The sequence below is a fragment of the Brassica napus genome, chromosome C6, assembly GCF_020379485.1.
Source record: "Brassica napus cultivar Da-Ae chromosome C6, Da-Ae, whole genome shotgun sequence".
Classification (NCBI taxonomy): Eukaryota; Viridiplantae; Streptophyta; class Magnoliopsida; order Brassicales; family Brassicaceae; genus Brassica; species Brassica napus.
Window position 1 is genome coordinate 38,794,604 of NC_063449.1, and position 20,421 is coordinate 38,815,024.

General features: G+C 39.7%; 3 protein-coding genes across 3 annotated transcripts; 1 reads left to right on the forward strand and 2 right to left on the reverse strand.

Moving 5' to 3' along the window:
* Positions 1 to 356: 356 nt before the first annotated feature.
* LOC125588519 lies at positions 357 to 1,861 on the reverse strand. Its single transcript, XM_048759906.1, has 2 exons — positions 529 to 1,861; positions 357 to 448 (listed from the first exon to the last, which is right to left on the reverse strand). Exons 1-2 carry the CDS (start codon positions 1,859 to 1,861, stop codon positions 357 to 359), a joined length of 1,425 nt encoding a protein of 474 aa, XP_048615863.1.
* A 13,241-nt stretch (positions 1,862 to 15,102) lies between these two features.
* On the forward strand, positions 15,103 to 15,851 carry LOC111207210 (receptor-like serine/threonine-protein kinase SD1-6). Its single transcript, XM_048759907.1, has 3 exons — positions 15,103 to 15,191; positions 15,289 to 15,439; positions 15,522 to 15,851. The coding sequence occupies exons 1-3, from the start codon at positions 15,103 to 15,105 to the stop codon at positions 15,849 to 15,851; spliced, it is 570 nt and encodes a 189-aa protein (XP_048615864.1).
* A 1,574-nt stretch (positions 15,852 to 17,425) lies between these two features.
* On the reverse strand, positions 17,426 to 19,902 carry LOC106426260 (benzoate--CoA ligase, peroxisomal-like). The gene is made up of 3 exons (XM_013866972.3): positions 19,655 to 19,902; positions 18,447 to 19,300; positions 17,426 to 18,248 (listed from the first exon to the last, which is right to left on the reverse strand). The coding sequence occupies exons 1-3, from the start codon at positions 19,850 to 19,852 to the stop codon at positions 17,597 to 17,599; spliced, it is 1,704 nt and encodes a 567-aa protein (XP_013722426.1). The 5' UTR covers positions 19,853 to 19,902; the 3' UTR covers positions 17,426 to 17,596.
* Between the last annotated feature and the right edge of the window lie 519 nt (positions 19,903 to 20,421).

Consider the following 20,421-nt stretch of genomic DNA (forward strand, 5'->3'; position numbering starts at 1 on the left):
TATGGCGAGCGACTTCACGGGGTCGCTCCAGCTAAGTCGCTCTGAGAGGTGCTTTGGAGCGACCTCATGACGTCGCTGCGGAACCTCGCTCCCCTGCTCTGCTCGTCCAATGATCACATATTTCACCTCCTTTGAGCTCCAAATGCATCCAAATATCCCCAAGAACTCCATGTGGCACTCCAACACCTGATAGAGACTCATGTATGCAAAATGTAACCTAAACATGACTAAATCCTAGTCTATATGATCAAAATTCACATGGATGAATGGATAAGATAATGGAAATATGCAAGATATCAAGCTGGAAAAGATCAGAGGCGGATAGCGTCTGACTCCTGTAGACCCTGTTGTTTCTTTCAGTCCAAGTGTGGTATATGGTGGCTTGGACAGCGATGCTTCTTAGAGTTCGCGGTGAGGTTGTGGAGTCCGAGGATGACCAACCAAGTAACTGCGTCCAAGAAGTGAAAGAGATCAATGATCCAGAGAGTTTTTTAAGCATCAAGCCCCATAGAATCTTGATATAAGGACAGTCTACAAAGAGATGATCTCTTGTTTCATCTGAGACCGAGCATAAGCAGCAGGAGGTTGGAATTAGCATTCCCCAAGACGCTAGTCTGGTACGAGTTGGTAATCTGTCCTGAACTGCGACCCATATGTTGAAGGCATGCTTAGGAGTGTGCCCTTTAAACCAAACCGCCTGAAACCATGGACGGGCAGGTTGCCTTTCTCTTATTACACTCCAAGTTTTGGAGGAGGAGAAATGTTGAAGTTTCAGTCCTTCTATTGTCCAAGAATAGAGATCCGATCCTTGGTCATGAGAAGGAACATTCATTGTGGTCAGGTAAGCGTGTAGTAAAACCACCACGTCCGATCTAGGAGCTGGCAGAAGCCATAGTCCATCTCGGGTTGCTTCTGAGACAGTAGCATGTAGAGGAACTCTCAAAGCGCGAGGTCCATTTACTCCAATGGTGTCTATTAACGGTCCTAACGGAGTCCACTGATCGAACAAGAAACTGGCGGTGGCTCCATTTCGTATGGTGCAGATGATAAAAGGACGAGCAAGGGGTCTTAGTTTCAACAGAGACTTCCAGTGCCAGGAGTCTTGAGCATGTTCATCCAAAGACCAAAAGTTTGAGCGACTAAGATGATGGTGCTTGTGCCAAGCCACCCACAAAGAACCCCCCTCCGCAAACAGAAGCCAGATAAGTCGGAGGCATAGAGTTTTGTTCCAGGTCTCGAAACGACGCAGACCCAGTCCACCCTCTCTTTTGGGAAGACAACAAGTTGCCCATGATACTTTGGCGAAAGCCTGGCCCTCAATCTGACCAGACCAGAGATATTTGGAGCAGAGAGACTCTACCTTTTTAATACAACCTTTAGGAAGGATGAATGTTGTTATCCAAAAGACAACAATGCCAGAGATAACCGACTTGATAAGAACCAGTCTTCCTGCAAAAGAGAGGTTTCTTGCTGACCAAGCATTGAAGGATCCCGAGATTTTATCAAGAAGCAACGAATATTCCGACACTTTCAGCTTTCTGTGCTTTAATGGAAGTCCTAAATAGCGGATTGGGAGGGAGCCCATAGGAAAACCATATCTCATAGTAGTATTTGCTTCCTGCTGATCTAACCCCGCAGTGAAGAGCTCCGACTTGCTCTGGTTTATTTCAAGACCAGACCAACTAGCAAAGTCATCAAGAGTTTCTGAGATACCATGAAGTGAGGAGCTACTGCCATCGTAAAAGACCATCACATCGTCCGCAAATATCAGGTGAGAGATGTCTATCAGTTCGGCATTGGGGTGGTACCTGATGTAGCCAGAATCATATCTAGATTTGAGTAGTCTAGAGAACACTTCCATGGCCAAGACAAAGAGATAAGGAGAGAGTGGGTCTCCTTGTCTCAATCCTCTCCTGCTTTTGAAATAACCACCGGACACTCCATTTATGCAAATTGTGAAAGATGCTGTTGTGATTCACTCTGAGATCCAGTTTACAAATTTTGCCGGCATGCCCAGAGCTTGGAGTGTGGCAATGACAAAGTCCCATCTTACAGTGTCGAAAGCTTTGCGAAGATCGACTTTGAGCATAGCACGAGGAGAGATATTGGATTTTTTGTACCCTTGAACAAGTTCTGTTGCTAGCAGGACATTTTCTGCTAGGAGCCTACCCGGCATAAATGCTGATTGCGCGTGAGAGATAACCTGCTGTAATGCCTCCTTCAGACGACTAGTAAGAAGCCAAGAAATAACCTTGTAAAGTGTATTGAGGCAGGATATCGGCCTAAAGTCTCCTATCTTTGAGGCGTTCCTGATCTTTGGGATAAGCACCAGCGTTGTAGAGTTCCACTGCTTCAATAACTTCCCTTCCCTGAAGAACTCTTTTACCGCTGAGACAACCTCCGGTCCAATTATTGCCCAACGTCCTATGAAAAATTCAGAAGAGTAGCCATCTGGTCCGCAAGATTTATTTCTAGGTAGGCTGAAGAAAGCCTCTTTGATGTCCTCAGTCGTAAACTCTTCCTGAAGGCTGAGTTTCTGAGATCCAGAGCATTGGAAGTCGAGCAGAACAAATAAATCTTGGGGATCAAACAATGGCGGAGAGCCAGGGATACCGAGAAACTCTGAGAAGTGAGAGAGACAGTGATCATGGATCGCTTGTCGAGTCTCAAACCGTTCACCAGAGGAGCCAAATAAGATATGAATATGGTTTTGCGAGCGACGTGTAGCCATAACCTTGTGAAAGTAATGAGAGCCACAGTCACCATCCCGCAACCAAGAAATATTTGTTCTTTGGAAGAGAAACACTTGCTCTGGTTTAAAAAGAATCCCTAGTTTTCGTTGAGCTTCAGCTTCCAGGGAAGCTAAGGTAACTGTTGGAGAGTTTAGAAGATCAAGTTGGATTTTGCCAAGATCAGACCTTGCTTCCTCTGTACGCTTCTCAAGGTTTGAGTAGTTACCTTTGTTGAAAGATCTGATAGGGTTCTTTAGCGTCTTAAGCTTCTTTGAGACTCTCAGCATGTCTGACCCAACAACGTTGGTAGAAAACCAGAACCATGCGACCGTAGGCAGAAATTCTTCGTCCAGGAGCAAGAAGTTATAGAATCTGAAAGGCATACGGTGCTTCAGCTGAGGGGTCTTGAGGATCACAGACATGGAGGCGTGATCAGAGAATTCCACAGGACCAAAGATGCCCAGGGATGAAGGAAACTGAACAAGCCACTGATCATTTACCAAAATACGGTCCAGCTTTTTCCCGATGGGGTTTGATTTTTGATTGTTCCACCAGGAAAAAGTTGGTCCAGTGAAGCTGAGATCAGAGAGAGATGCATCGGCTAGGCACTCCTGGAACTCCCTAGTCTTCCTATCCACATTCAAAGTAGGAGGGCGAGAGTGTTCTTCAGGTTTTAAAACTTGGTTGAAATCACCAATTAGCATCCAAGCTTTTCCATCAGTGGCTGAGGAGTTTGAGATATCAACGATATCCGACCAAAGAGTTGTCCTGATAGCTTCATCTGTAGAGGCGTAGACACATGTAACAATAATTGGAGTTATAAAATCCGGAAGGTTGAGGAGGCATGTCACCATCTGAAGAGATTTGTGAATAATTGTGACTTGAATAGAGGGATGCCAGAGGATCCAAATCTTTCCAAGGTAAGAGAATTCATAATTGGCTTCATAACCCCAACCGGGAAAAAGAGAGTTAACAAACTTATTTTGCTTATTTCGCTGTACATGAGTCTCCAAGAGACATCCAAAAGATGGTATATGCTGCTTGAACCATTTTTTAAAACCAGTACGGTGGCTGACCATATTAAAGCCACGTACATTCCAGCCAAAAAAGTCTGTATACATAAAAATTACTTGTTTTTGGGGCCCCTGCCCCTATCCTTCTTCTTCTGGCGCCGAGAAATAAATTCCTGAAAGCCCGAATCTGCACTAAGCGGCGATTGGGGAGAGTCTATGTCCGAAGAATCTGACTCTGCTGGTGAGGTATCTGGACTCCCTAGATCAGGAGGATGAGCGCCTTTTGAAGCACTGGCGCGAATTCCTGCAGGGAGGCTAGTTCCGCCCAGTTCCATCTTTGAAAAGGTGGTTTTAGACTTCTTTAAAGATAAGTGGGGAGGATTTCTTTGAGTTGCCGCATAAGGAGGTTTCCGAGCATGAATGGGAGACTTTGGAGGCGCATTGTCATCAGTGTGCTTTGCCTCTGTTTTGCCTTTTGCGCGTGTACAGTCAGCTTGTAAGTGACCCGTCGACTTGCAGATCTTACAAGTGATGGGAGCTTTCTTGCAGCGCTTTTGGGGATGACCAACTTCTTTGCAGAAAGAGCACACAGGTGGCATCCATGGGCTTGACACCCGTATACGCCTAATCTCGCCTGATTCAAATCTCGCATTGACAGCTTCTGGCAGTGGCACTCTAGGATCAATGATAGTAAAAACCTTCGCCACTTCCAGGTTTGATTTGTTTGCAGTTTGGGGGTGAAGGAACTTTGGATCACCCACTTGACTTGCGATGTGTTCAAGGGCCTCCTCATTAAAGAATTGTAGAGGAACATCTCTTAACTCTAACCAAATGGGGGCGGAAGTCAATTCTGGCTTTGTAGGAACGACACCAGGCTTCCACTTTGCTACAAACATTGTCTGACCTTCTATCTGCCAGAGACACTTCTTTAGAACATTAGCGCGTGTAGATGCATTCGGGATCCTGAGAACGAATGTGAACCCTTCCATTTTAGAGACTGTGATGTCCATAAATTGTTTGCTCCAGATGCCATTTACTATCTTCTGAATGGTACCCTGTGAAGGTGGATCAGAGTAAAACTGGCCAATGATGAAACTATCCCAAGATTTTCTGTTTTTTTCAATAACAGAGTTTGGTATAGTAACACAATACTCTCCAGATGGAAGCATGAAACTTTCTCCCCGCTTCTGAAGTTTCTTCGTGGTCCCTTTGAATAAACCAGTCCACTGATCTTGCTTACCCGAGGTTTGGTTGTTTGTATTGTTCGCCGGTTGAGGCACAACATCACCTGTTTTATCAGGCGTAGCGACTTGAGATTCTGGAACGCTTTTGGATCTATCGGGAGAGATCTCACCTTCCTTCTTTCCATCACAAGTTTGAAACTCTTCTGGGTTAGTCATCAGAATGACCTTCTCAGAGTTCACTGCATCCACAGTGTTGTTTTTTCCAGATTCTGTCGTGGGTTCTGAAGGCGGGTCCTGGAGCTTGCTCGCAGAAGCCGTGATGAGTGGTGGTGCGTCTTCCTTTGGGGTCTGAGAATCGCTAGAGGATTCTGTGGACATTGGAGATGCGGCCACAATATTTGTGTTTTCAGATCCAGCCGCTGGTTCTGAAATCGGGTCCTGGAGTGAACTCACAGAAGCCGTAGTGAAAGAGGCAGAAGCCTCCTTTGAGTTTTGAGAATCTTTAGAAGAACTTGAGTCTGGGACTTTAGATTCTGTGACTTGCACACCTAATGGGTTTTTTGGAGGAGAAGCCTTTTTGGGACCTTTTCTCTTCCCCATCGGGTTGGATCTTGTTAGAGCGCCGGTGGATGATAGCCGGCGCCGCGAATGACGCCGGAAAATTACAGAGAACGCGGTCACTTTGAGAGCTAGGGATTTGGAACGTTATTGTAACGTTATTGTACAAAAACATGGTTGATGAAATATTTTTCTGAGTAAAGGTATCATAAGGAATAATATTAGGATCTGTTCAAAATATTTAAAATATTGTATGGTTAGAATGATTAATGGTATTACCAAAAAAAAATAGTTATACATGACCCCAACAACTTTTTTATATTACATTTTTAAGACTATTTCTCTTTTAATAGTATTGATTTGTTTTTAAGTGAAAAGTATATAAAAGTATAATATCTAAACCAATAATTTTCAAAATCGTGAATAATCAATATTGATATCGTGAAATCGGATTAACTTTAACAGAACCAATGAATTTCTATATTTTTGTGAAGGTAACATGAATATTCAGAAAATTTATTTTTAAATATGAAAATATCTATCAAACTATAGACGGTTGAAAGTTTAGTATATGATATGATTACTTTATTATAAAGGAAAGAGGAAGTTAGAATGTACACATATATGTCGTGTAACTTCTATTGCTTTAGATTATATATTGTATGATAAAAGTGATAATATAAAACATTAGTTTCAATGCTTTTACGATTAAAAATCAAAATGGTAAATATAATAATCGTAGTGATTAAGATTTAGGAGTGAGATTTGAATAAATAAAGGAATTGAATAAATTATTGTTAGAGAAATATATGGTAACATATTGTTAGTCTAAATTTAAGGTAAGACCAAAAAATAATGAGATAAATGAAATTGTCCAAACAACTTTCATAGGTAGATTTTTTAAGACTCATTCTCTTTTAATAGTATTGATGCGCATAAATAGTAATCAATTTTTTTTAAAAAAAGAAAATAATCAAAAATATTAGAGAAATAATTTTAAATAGTTTCAAGTTTTTTTCCCAAACTAGCTTTTAAAGATCAAAATGGCCAAATTAGGTTTAAAATAAATAAATATTAAAAAACATCAATAAATTTTTTGATTTTTTTTTAAATTTTTGATTTATTATCAAAATATTTTTTTGATAAATTTGAAAAAAGATTTTAAGAAAATCTTAGGAAGACTTTCCGAATATGTATGATATCTTCTTAAATTTTAGTCTACAAAAATCTTCGTAAATGAGTATAATATCTTCTTAAAATTAGGAAAACCTTCGTAACTGTGTATTTAAAAATATATTATTAATGTGTATTTAGGATTTTCATGAATATATATATTTATGAATATTTTATTGAATTAAAATTTTATATATTAAGATATTCTTAAGTATGTATAACATTTTCATAAAATTTTGGAAGACTTTCTTGACTTTGATACATAAATTTTTAAAAAATTTGATATCTAAACTATATAACAATATTAGACATATTTAAAAATATCTTGGTAAGTTTTAGAAAAATGTTAGATAATTGAATAATATTTTTCTAAATATTTATGTAAGTCAAACTCAAGAAAGATGTCATACATACTTACAAAGAACTTTCTAAATATACATATAAGTTACATTCAAGAATCGTACTTACAAGTTTATGAAATCATTCCTGAATTTGAGAATTTATTTTTTACAAATTTCGAAGGATACAATACATGTTCTTCTTAAATTTTTTTCCAATAAAAATCGTTTCCCAAAAATAAATCAGAAAAAGATTAGAAACTTTTTGGAAAAAAGAACAAATTAAACACTTGCTCAACCTGAGAAGTCATGGGTTCGAATTCCGCTAGGAAGTGATTATCTTGAGGGACCTTCGGGTCCAATACAGAGAAACCTGCTAACATGTGGCTTCTGGTGGGATTTACATGGGGTGATCACCAGCCTTCCTGAATGCCTCGGCGGGCTCCCCGGCTAAGCTCCGGTGGACGGTCATTGGCGCTAGTCGGATCCTCTCGAGATTCCGGATACCAGGTCATAAAAAAATAAATAAATTGGAGCCTATTTAGAGGATAAAAAGAGCTATTTAGATGATTTGACCAAATTTTTATTTTACTATTAGATTTTAATTTCTTTGGTCTAAGAAAAAAGTAAATCCATAAAATTAATTTGTATTTTTTTTAATTTGTATTTGTATTTTTTTTTTTCAAAAAAACAAAATTTGTATTTTTTTTGTTTGGTTAAACTATTTTCAGATCGACTTTATTCAGATTACTTAAATACAAAAAATATTTTATATTTTCTAAAAATAAAATATGTCTTTTTGTATTTTGATCCAATTTTTTTTGTATTACATATATTGACTATATTATTCTAAATATATGTATAGTTAAACGTAAAATTTCAAATATTTTTGTTGTTGTTGTTGTTTTAGTTAAGATACATCAAACTGAATAAAACTTATTATTATTATTTAACTAGTACACTTATCTTCAACTGCTCAACCAAAGTATTTTACCACAAATGAACTCTATCTTTTAAAAAATTGATTAGTCATTTCTTCACAACGATTGAATTAATAGCTCTAGTTACAATTTCAAATATTTAATTATCTATAAATTTTTATTTGATAAATATTGTCTTGGATTTGTATTTGTTAAGATACACTTACAACAAATTTTTGATAATATATATTCACAAAATTGTTATATATTTTTTGAAAGGTGATGCTTGTGTGTGTTATTAGAATATTTTAATAATTTTGTCAAAATTATAAGTCTACATAAATGCATTTGTCCATGTAACAATTGACTTAATGCCATGATACATTTTTCAAAAGTTATGTTTTCTTTTTATTTGCTAGAACAAATGGAGAGATAATACATTAGCAAATTCGAAAAAAAACTTTATTAAATAATGTGTAAGAAATGTCTTATAAAAAGTTTTGGGGGAGGGATTTTCCTTTTCTGACAAGTAATAGAAGAAAAATACATGTTTCGTTTCTATTGCAGATGACAAGATAACCAACAATGGAAAAATCATAGGTTCGAGTGTTGGAATGAGCATTTTGTTTCTGTTAAGTATCATTATTTTCCGGTTTTGGAAAACAAAACAGAAGAGAGCCACAGCAGTTCAAACACCTATTGGTAAATATATAGCTTTCATTTTCTTTATTTCGTCTGTAAGTTTTGACAGTCAAAATGTTCTTTTGTTTCTGAATGAAACAGTCGATCAAGTGAGAAGCAAGGATTCGCTAACGGACGAAGTGATAGTAACAAGAAAGAGTTACATATCCAGAGAAAGCAAAACAGAGGATCTAGAACTTCCATTGATGGAGTTTGAAGCAGTTGCCATTGCAACAAACAACTTTTCTGACGGCAACAAGCTTGGAAAAGGTGGTTTCGGTATTGTTTACAAGGTAATGGTCATGCAGAACGTATTCAAGATCTATCATTAGTTCACTGTACAAGGTTTCATTTTACCATAAATGTGTCGTAATAGGGAATTTTACCTGACGGGAAAGAAATCGCAGTAAAGAGACTATCGAAAAAGTCATTACAAGGGACCGGTGAGTTCAAGAACGAGGTTAGACTAATTGCCAGGCTTCAGCACCTAAACCTGGTTCGGCTTCTCGGTTGTTGTGTCGATAAGGGAGAGAAGATGTTGATATATGAGTACTAGGAGAATCTAAGCCTTGATTCTCATCTCTTTGGTTAGTATCAAAACAGCTCATTTTTTCTAATAATTGAACATATTTGGGGATAAGTTAACATGTTTTGGCTTGTGATCGATTTGCAGACAAAATTCGGCGCTCTAACTTAAGTTGGCAAAAGAGATTTGACATCGCCAATGGTATTGCTGTTGGGGAAAGTCACACGGCGCAGCGGAAATACTAATGGTCGTGTTCCCCTGACCTTGTGCGAACCTGTGAGGAAAATACTTCGACGATGGCAAGATATCAAAGTTGCGATAACTAAATGAGACACACAATTTTTACGTGGAAAACCTCCTCGATGTGAGAAGGAAAAACCACGGGACCGTAGTCCACTCAAAAATCCACTATATAAATGGTATGAGTACAACCACGTCCTCCCTGTTCAACAGCCTGAACAGAACAGAGAATCTAGCTACAAAGAGCTATCTCCAACACAAACAACAACAACAAGAGAGCAACACAAAGCTTCAAAACCGGCAGCAACCAAACGACCTCAGCTCACAAAGATTCCGGCTTCCAGAAACTAATCCAACCGTACAAATCCAAGATAAACAAGTCGACAATACCTCTGCCAAATTTCAGCTCAATAAGAGAAGATCTCACCGTTGGATTTACCAAACACCCAATACTGCTCTGCTGAAGAACTATGGCGACCAGCTTCAAGAAAACCCAGACAACAGAAGATCCAACCGTTGAAATCCAAATCCCTTCGGTGAACCTCTAACCCACTGACTGAAGAAGCTTCCCACAAAATATCAGCCCGATCAGGATCCGTTTGACCCTCCAAATCCAGTCTTGAAATCACCTTACGAGTTTTCTCCTTCTCTCTCTTTTTCTCCTTTCTCTCTTTTGTCTCTCTCTCTAAACTCTATTATTGTGAGTCTACAGTGCAAAGGATCATGAGAATTATTATTATGTCTCATGCCCACTTGGTTCTTTCCATCTAGGAGGGACCCAACAAACTCCCCCTCCGACTAGATGGAAGAAACAGCCATTCCGGCTATCTCTCGGCATACCTCAAGCTTCCCCCTCGGTAATGACTTCGTCATCATATCAGCTCCATTATCATCCGTATGAACTTTCTCAAGTTCCACTTCCTTAGAAGCAACCACATCACGTATCCAATGATACCTCCTCTGAATGTGTTTTGACTTCGAATGAAATGTAGAATTCTTTCCGAGACAAATAGCGCTTTAACTATCACAAAGCAACACATACTTTTCTTGCTTGAAACCGATCTCTTCACAGAAGTTCTTCATCCACAACAGCTCTTTACAAGCTTCAACTGCAGCAATGAACTCTGCCTCAGTGGTAGATAGTGCAACACACTTTTGCAACCTTGACTGCCATGCCACAGCTCCACCCGCAAATGTTACCAAGTAACCCGAAGTAGATTTGCTAGAATCAGCATCTCCCGACATGTCAGAATCAGTGTAACTGACAAGCAATGACTTCTTACCTCCAAATGTAATCTTCAAATTAGAAGTCCCTCTGAGATATCTCAAAATCCACTTCACAGCATTCCAATGTTCTCTTCCCGGATTGGAGAGAAACCTGCTGACAACTCCAACGGCGTAGGCTAAATCCGGTCTTGTACAGACCATGGCATACATCAAACTACCCACTGCAGAAGCATACGGAACCTTCGCCATATCTTCCTTCTCCGCATATGTCTTCGGACTTTGTTGACTGCTCAGTCTTAAGTGTGGAGCAAGAGGAGTACTCAACACTTTAGACTTGTCCATGTGAAACCGCTTAAGTACTTTTTCAATGTACTTCTCCTGAGATAAGTGAATCAGCTTCTCACCTCTATCCCGAACAATTCTCATACCAAGAATCTGTTTCGCTGGACCCATATCTTTCATGGCAAAGGACTCACTGAGCTGCTCTTTCAACTCCTTAATTTTGTCCATGTTCCTGCCCACAATCAACATATCATCGACATACAGCAACAAGATGATAAAATCATCCTCACCGAACACCTTCACAAATACACAATGGTCTGAATCAGTCTCTGCATAACCATGCTCCCCCATAACAGACTTGAACTTCATGTACCACTGCCTTGGTGCTTGCTTCAATCCATAAAGGCTTTTCTTCAAGCGGCAAACCAAATTTTCTTTGCCCTTTTGCACATAGCCTTCCGGTTGTTCCATGTAGATCTCTTCCTCCAAATTACCATGAAGGAAAGCAGTCTTCACGTCCATTTGCTCAACCTCTAGATCAAGGCTCGCTGCCAATCCAAGTACAACCCGAATGGATGACATCTTCACAACAGGAGAAAAGATTTCATCATAATCAATTCCCTTCTTTTGGCTGTAGCCTTTCACAACCAATCTAGCCTTGTGTCGAGGTGGCAAATTGTCATCCTCATGCTTAATTCTGTACACCCACTTATTAAGCAGAGCCTTCTTGCCCTTAGGCAATTCCACCAACTCAAAAGTATGGTTCTCCTCAAAAGAATCCATCTCCTCATCCATGGCTCCAAACCACTTATCCTTGTGTTCATCCTCCAAAGCTTCATCATAGCTTTCAGGCTCTCCCCCATCAGTAAGTAATACATACTCACTAGGATCATACCTTGTCGACGGTTTAAGACCTCTCTCGGATCTTCTAACAATAGTAGGTTGGTTCTCAGCAGCTGGTGTCTCACCATGATCGTCACCATGATCACCACTACCATCTTCATGTGCGGGAGCATCTGCACTGGGTGTATTATCCTGAACCTCAACCTCAACCTCACCGTGAACCGATGTAGAAGGAGTAGCCTCTGTATCGATCAAACCCTCAAAAATCTGAGTTGGGTTTTTGGACTTGTCAATGTCCTTAATCGTTTGATCTTCCATAAACACAACATCTCTGCTCCTTACGAGCTTCCTCTCAACGGGATCATAAAATCTGTACCCGAACTCATCATGACCATAACCGATGAACACACACTGCCGCGACTTCATCTCAAGCTTCGATCTATCAACCTTGGGAATATGAACAAATGCCTTACACCCAAAGACCCTCAAGTGACTGTAAGAAACATCCTTACCAGTCCAAACCCTCTCTGGAACATCACCATCCAATGGAGCACTTGGTGACAAATTCAGCACATGAACCACCGTGTTCAAAGCTTCTGCCCAGAAAGTCATCGATAAGCCTGACTGTGAGATCAAACATCTCATCCTCTCGACAATCGTCCGATTCATCCTTTCAGCCAACCCATTCAACTGTGGAGTATGAGGTGGCGTGAACTGATGCCTTATTCCATGCTCTTTGCAATAAGCATCAAATGGTCCAAGATACTCTCCACCATTATCACTGCGGATACACTTCAGCTTCTTCCCCGTTTGTCTCTCAACCAATGCCACAAAGTGCTTGAAATATCCCAGCACCTGATCCTTCGTCCTCATAGGAAATACCCACGACTTCCTTGAATGATCATCAATAAAAGTCACATAATATGATGCGCCACCAAGAGATCTTGTCTTCATTGGACCACACACATCTGAGTGTACCAAATCCAGTACCTCGGGTTTCCTAGAAGGTGCGGAAGACTTGAAAGATACCCTGTGTTGTTTTCCCGCAAAGCAATGCGAACACTTCTGTAGGTGCAAACCAGAGATTCCTGGAATCACCTCATTCTTAGACAACACAACCATTCCTTTCTCACTCATGTGACCGAGTCTCTTATGCCATAGCTCCATGGCATTATCATTCTCCACCGCATTAACAACATCTTTGGAGACCTTAGCCTGCATCCAATAGAAAGATGAAGACTTCTCACCTCGAGCCACAATCAAAGAACCGCGAGAGAGCTTCCATTTACCACCACCGTGCAAACTGAAATAGCCCTCATCATCAAGTCTTCCCGTCGATATCAGATTCATCCTAATATCAGGAACATGCTTAACATCCTTAAGCACCAGCCTAGTACCAAGACTAGTCTCCAAGCAAACATCACCAATGCCAGCAACCTGAGCCATCGCATCATTCCCCATCTTCACAGAACCATAATTACCCGTAGTATAGGTAGAAAACAAATCCCGTTGTGATGTAGCATGAGTAGTAGCTCCACTGTCAATCACCCAACTGGTGTCCTGGCATGCGACATTAATGGCATCACCCTCAAGAAGAATGAGAAACTGATCTTCGGTGAGAGTCACCCGATCCACCTTTTCTTCTTGATTTCCTTGCTGCTTGTTTTTCAACTTCCAGCAATCCTTCTTCATGTGCCCTTTCTTATGACAGAAGTAGCACTCCATATTAGCAAATCTATTAGACTTGCTCCTGCTCCTGTTCTTGTCTCTCTTGGGATCTCTACTTGTACTTCTCCCCCTTGACTCAGTCACAAAAACATCTGAACGCGAACTGCTAGCATTCGACTGCCTTCTTGCTTCCTCATTAAGAACACTGTTCTTCACTGAATCCATCGAAATAACACCTTCCGACGCGGAGTTACAAAGAGACATCCTGAAAACCTCCCAAGAGTCCGGTAAAGTACCGAGAAGCCACAGACCGTGAATCTCATCATCAAACTTGATGCCCATATCAGACAACTTGTTGAGCAATCCCTGAAACGCATTCAAGTGATCTGTCATCGGAGTCCCCTCCTGATACCTCAGCTCAATCAACTTCTTGATCATGTACATCTTGTTGTTTCCGGTCTTCCTAGCATATAACTGCTCCAGCTTCTTCCACAAAGAACGAGCATCCGTCTCAGTCTCAATATGATGCAACACATTATCATCTACCCACTGCCTTATCAACCCACACACTTGGCGATGCTGCAGCTTCCACTCTTCATCCGTCTTCTTCTCAGGTTTCTGCTCCTCGAAGACTGGAACATGGAATTCTTTAACAAAGAGCAAATCCTCCATCTTGCCCTTCCATAGATGATAGTTAGCACCATTCAAGCTTATCATCCTGCTCATATTTTCCATCTTTCACACAAGCAAATAACAACCCAAAGTTATCAAAACCAAAGCTCTAAAACCAGAAGCTCTGATACCACTCTGTTGGGGAAAGTCACACGGCGCAGCGGAAATACTAATGGTCGTGTTCCCCTGACCTTGTGCGAACCTGTGAGGAAAATACTTCGACGATGGCAAGATATCAAAGTTGCGATAACTAAATGAGACACACAATTTTTACGTGGAAAACCTCCTCGATGTGAGAAGGAAAAACCACGGGACCGTAGTCCACTCAAAAATCCACTATATAAATGGTATGAGTACAACCACGTCCTCCCTGTTCAACAGCCTGAACAGAACAGAGAATCTAGCTACAAAGAGCTATCTCCAACACAAACAACAACAACAAGAGAGCAACACAAAGCTTCAAAACCGGCAGCAACCAAACGACCTCAGCTCACAAAGATTCCGGCTTCCAGAAACTAATCCAACCGTACAAATCCAAGATAAACAAGTCGACAATACCTCTGCCAAATTTCAGCTCAATAAGAAAAGATCTCACCGTTGGATTTACCAAACACCCAAGACTGCTCTGCTGAAGAACTATGGCGACCAGCTTCAAGAAAACCCAGACAACAGAAGATCCAACCGTTGAAATCCAAATCCCTTTGGTGAACCTCTAACCCATTGACTGAAGAAGCTTCCCACAAAATATCAGCCCGATCAGGATCCGTTTGACCCTCCAAATCCAGTCTTGAAATCACCTTAGGAGTTTTCTCCTTCTCTCTCTTTTTCTCCTTTCTCTCTTTTGTCTCTCTCTCTAAACTCTATTATTGTGAGTCTACAGTGCAAAGGGTCATGAGAATTATTATTATGTCTCATGCCCACTTGGTTCTCTCCATCTAGGAGGGACCCAACAATTGCTAGAGGACTTCTTTATCTTCACCAAGATTCACGGTTTAGGGTTATCCACAGAGACTTGAAAGCAAGTAACGTCTTGCTTGATAAAAATATGACTCCTAAGATCTCCGACTTTGGGATGGCGAGGATCTTTGGACGGGAAGAGACGGAAGCCAACACAAGGAAGGTGGTCGGCACTTAGTAAGCAATTATTCTCCAAAACAACAAAAGAGTTTTTGTCTTAAATTCAAATTTAAAAGAAAACCTAACGTATGGGTGTTTATTCTTCGTTATGCAGCGGTTACATGTCTCCAGAATATGCAGTGGATGGGATATTCTCGATGAAGTCGGATGTTTTCAGCTTCGGGGTCTTGCTTCTTGAGATTATAAGTGGCAAGAAGAATAACGGATTCTACAACTCAAACCGTGACCTTAATCTCCTCGGTTTTGTATGCTAAGAACCTCTTGATTTCGATATTTTTTCGTTATAATCTGATGATAACACTAAAAAATTCCATCTCTTATGCGAAGGTGTGGAGATATTGGAAGGAAGGAAAAGGGATAGAGAGCGTAGACCCAATCATCATAGATGATTCATCATCAGCACTACTCCGGACACATGAAATTTTAAGATGTATACAAATTGGTCTCTTGTGTGTTCAAGAACGTGCTGAAGACAGACCAGTGATGTCGACTGTTATGGTGATGCTTGGGAGCGAAACTACGGCTATTCCTCAGCCTAAACGGCCCGGTTTCTGCGTTGGGAGAAGTCTTCTTGAGACTGAATCGTCCTCAAGTACACAGCGCGGTGATGAATTGTCAGTGAACCAAATCACCCTCTCAGTCATTGATGCCCGGTAATTTGAACGTTACCGAGACAATCTATTTATTCATTCTCAAAAGAAGGATTTTTTAGGCTATTCACACATATTGAAAATACAATAAATGTTTATAATCAAATTTATCATTTATTTTATTATACAATTTTTATAACTATCAACCAATGGTATTTAGTCAAATCAAATATTCTCATTAATATTTCTTAAAAGTATACAAAAATACTTTATAAGTATAAGAAATTTATTTTATGGAACAAAAAAAAATATTAAAAATTTGTATATTTTGGAACTGAGAAAGTACTGAATAGCTCAATTTTTACTATTCGTTCTTTGATGACTTGCTCTATCTAATTTAGTTTTGGAACAAAGTTACTACTGAGTACTAGACTCGAATATAGAACTATAACATAAGATTGATCTTATAGCTATCCATCAAACCCAAAACCGAAGAAATTATCTGAAGTACACCTCTATATGAATAAATAAAGCGAAGTTAGTGTCTTTGTAAGGGAAAATGTTTTAAATAGTCACATTATTTTAAAATACTATCACTATCCTTATATGAGAGGCAAATGATAAAGGCATCAGACCTCTAGCTGAACTACATGGGAACACGCATCGACATATTTCATTCAAAGGGGGGCAAATCACACCAACAAGAAAGAAATAAGCAACCAAACTAGTTGGCCTAAGATTCCTAACTAAACAGAGCTCCAAGGTCAAGTGGAAAATCTCAAAAGCTGCACAAACCAAAAAATTATGAAATTTACAAACCAGAAGTGTTCATTGCGAGTAGTTCATTGAAATGGATGCCAGCCAAACTATGAAGCGTCCTGTACCAAAACCAATTGTGGACTTCAAGATTGATCTTATAGCTATCCATCAAACCAAAAACCGAGAGAAATATCCGCGTGAATGAATTTCTGATCTATTTCCCAAAACCCGTTAAACTAGTTCTCAGCTTACTTTATTTGCAAGCTCTTGAGCTCAAACATTTTTAAACAAGATTACAACGACCAAGAGAGACATCTGAAACGCAGAAGACATATCTAGCCATCCAAGAATGCCAGAGACATCATATTACCGTGCACCAAGAAGCATGAGGATCTTCATTTTTGTCAACTTAACTCCCAACCGCCCACGGTTAATGGGTCACCCACGCCCGTTCACTCGGCTCATGAGCCCCAACCCATCTGACGGGCAGTGCATTGATTTTCCAGGGTCTAAAAAACTTGTTTACTGATCCTGCAATCATCACATGACTGTTCTCCGTGCTTTGCCCTCACTCACACGGTATCGCGAATCACTTCCCGATAGGTCGCCAATCATTCCAGTACTCCAGCTCAAGCACGTTTAACTCTGGAGTTCTAAACGGATGTGTGACGGAAAAAATAAGTCAACTTTGGTGACATATGTAGTAAAATCAATTAATCTTAAGTATTTACATATATCACAACTCGAGATGTTACATTAACATTTCTGGATGCATTCAAACTTAGAGACAATTTTTTATAACAGCCTGATAACTAAACCAGAAATGTTTTGGATCATAGATTAATATGGTTCGTCCAGGTTCAATGAGATTTAACGGATCTATTAAGTTCAATTAAAGAATAAAAGTACAATAAAATCTAAATGTTTCGGTAAATTACAATTATTTGTACTAAACATTACATATGTTTATTCAAAAATAATTTTATAATCGAAACAATAAATACCAGATTTCTAATCATCTCACTCGTAAGGATTTTCCATGAGAGATGATATTTAGTGCTTAATGCCAATAGTATTGTCATCATTAATAACCAAACTTTTAGCGATGTTTCTTAGCTTATGTTTAAGAATCTTTCCGTTGCCGTTCTTAGGTAGTTCTCCCATGAACACAACCCTCTTCGGACACATAAAATGAGGCAGATTCTCACGGCAATACTTAATCAAATCACCTTCTCTTGTCATGAATTGATCATCACAGTCTCCTTGACCAGTCTTACGCTTTTCTAGAACAACGAACGCACAAGGGGTTTCACCCCACATAGGGTGAGGCATGGCCACAACAGCGGCCTCGAGCACCTTCTTATATTTGTAAAGAACATTCTCAACTTCAATACTGTTGATGTTTTCACCTCCCGATATGATAATATCTTTGGACCGATCTTTGATCTGTATGTGACCATCCGGGTGGATCACACCTATGTCTCCTGTGTTGAGCCATCCGTGTTTAAACGCTTCAGATGTAGCTTTCGGATTCTTTAGATACCCTTTCATTATGCTGCTTCCTTTCATGACAATTTCTCCCATTGTCTTCCCATCGCGTGGGACACTCTCCTGGGTTTTCTTGTTCTTTACGTCAACGTCAGCTAGGGCTAAGATGCCTACCCCTTGTCTTGCTTTCATCTCCATCTGTTGCTTCTCTGGAAGTCTGTTTTAATTGAGTTATATAAATGTTAAATCAACCTTAATAACATTTAACATGGTTGTATGTTCAAAATAACTTCATCATTTCACTTTTCTTTTTTAATTTCAATCCTTTTGAAAAGTGAAATTTTTCCTTTTTTAGTAGATGTGAACAAAAGGAAAATCTGATGCTGTAAATAGAGTTATAAATTTGTATTATTACCTGCTCCACTCGTCATGCCACTCACAAAAGAGAACAGCACCAGTGGCCTCCGTGAGCCCATAGACATGCAGCACTTGAAACCCGAGCCGCTGAACTTTCTCCACAAGGGCAGCAGGTGGCGATGAACCTCCGGTCAAAACCTGAACCGGCGTGGACCGTTGTGACATGTCAAGTGGATTTCCTTGAAGCAGAATGTTTAAGACTGTAGGAACACAACACATATGCGTCACGCCGTGCAATTCTATGTTCTTATAAATCTCCGGGGCAGACACATGCCTGATACACACGTTGGTGCCCCCACGTGCTGCCACTGACCACGTGAGATTCCATCCATTGCAATGAAACATAGGCAGAGTCCAAAGGTAGACCGGGAAGGTCCCTATTTCCCAGCCCATAATCACGCTCAGAGCGTTCAAATACACTCCACGGTGGCTAACCACAACACCTTTTGGTTCGCTCGTGGTACCCGATGTATAGTTTAACGAGATCGGATCATGCTCGTTTTGAATACGGAACATACGTGCAACCGAGGAGGACGAAGGTTCTCCCCTACGGATGAGCTCTTCGTAGTCTAACTGATCATGGGACGAAATCCTTTTAGGGCGATCGGGCTCGTCAATGAATATGACCAGCAGGTTTCGCTGCTCTTCATCTGGTAGTAGATGGAGCGTGGCTCTAGCTAAGGTCTCAAGGTTGCGGTCTACGAATAATATCTTGGGCTGTGCGTGGCGGAAGATTGCGGCGATGGATTTTGCGTCGAGGCGGGTGTTGATAGGGTTTAGGACAGCTCCAGCCATGGGAACAGCGAAGTGCATCTCATATATGGCCGGTATGTTTGGGGCCAGAACGGATACCTAAACACATATTTTAATGTCATGTCTCATATAAGTTAAAATGAATATAATTATTTCTTATATTCAGATTTGGTTTCTAACGCATACTCTCTGTTCTTAAGATGTTTAGCTAGAAACACACATATTAAGAATTATTTTTTTTCTAGAAAATATCAATAAAATTATAAATTAATAATATCCAACCAATTACAAAATAAACTATTAAAATATGATTGGGTACACAGTTTTTAAATATTTTATATATTGGAACATCAAAATTCTATAGAACATCCTACATTTAGGAACAAAGGGATTACTATATACACTTTAAACAAAGCAAAAAGATTTGTTGGAGAGAGAGAGGAAGTGACATACGATATCATTCTTGGCGATGTTAAGAGATAGGAGAGAAGCAGCGAGACGACAGCAACGGCCATAGGTCTGTGGCCAAGTGAAACGAGTTTCTCCATAGATTATGGAAGTTCTATTTGGATAACATTCCGAAGCTCTCTTCAAGAACGTTATGGGCGTTAGAGGAGCGTTGTTTGCTTCACATAACGCCAGATTGTCCATCTTGTTCTTAGTTTGTATTTATATTTGTGTGTTTGTGTGAGGGAAGAGGGATTATACATGTAGATCTTATATAAGCGCGCGATCCCCCCCCCCCCCCCCCCCCCCAACCTCTCCCCTGAACATTTATGATGGAACATTAATTATGAAGGCAGAGTTAACCTGCATTAGGAAATAATTAATGCTCGATGATAAATGTTTTAACTAGAAATTTAAATATATAAAATTATTTAATCTTGAATTGGTACCTTTTATTAACATTAACTCAGAACATAAAATAAAAGCTAGAAAATCGATAAGATTAAGCTAATAGGAACACAGTGAGTTTCAAATAGAAGTTTATGAGGGTATTTCCAACTTTATTCCATTTTTTATTCTAAAATGAAATAAAATAGAGTATGAAGTAAAAAATGCTTCAATTAAACTTCATAATAATTAAAACTTACTCTGTAAATGAAGTAATCTATTTTTTGTTTGTTTATTATTTCATTATGGAGCGAAAAATAGAGTTGTGTTGGAGCATTTTTACTTCATATTCTCTTTTACTCCGTTTTAGAGGAAAAATAGAGTTT

Excerpts from the sequence above, each read along its gene's own strand:
- LOC106426260 (XM_013866972.3), bottom strand. The coding sequence starts at position 19,852 with ATGGACAATCTGGCGTTATGTGAAGCAAACAACGCTCCTCTAACGCCC. Across the intron at positions 19,301-19,654 it reads ACATCGCCAAGAATGATATC|GTATCCGTTCTGGCCCCAAA; the intron begins GTATGTCACTTC and ends ATATGTGTTTAG. Across the intron at positions 18,249-18,446 it reads TGGCATGACGAGTGGAGCAG|ACTTCCAGAGAAGCAACAGA; the intron begins GTAATAATACAA and ends CAATTAAAACAG.
- LOC111207210 (XM_048759907.1), top strand. The coding sequence starts at position 15,103 with ATGACTCCTAAGATCTCCGACTTTGGGATGGCGAGGATCTTTGGACGG. Across the intron at positions 15,192-15,288 it reads AGGAAGGTGGTCGGCACTTA|CGGTTACATGTCTCCAGAAT; the intron begins GTAAGCAATTAT and ends TTCGTTATGCAG. Across the intron at positions 15,440-15,521 it reads ACCTTAATCTCCTCGGTTTT|GTGTGGAGATATTGGAAGGA; the intron begins GTATGCTAAGAA and ends TCTTATGCGAAG.
- LOC125588519 (XM_048759906.1), bottom strand. The coding sequence starts at position 1,861 with ATGGAAGTGTTCTCTAGACTACTCAAATCTAGATATGATTCTGGCTAC. Across the intron at positions 449-528 it reads AGATCATCTCTTTGTAGACT|TTACTTGGTTGGTCATCCTC; the intron begins GTCCTTATATCA and ends TCTTGGACGCAG.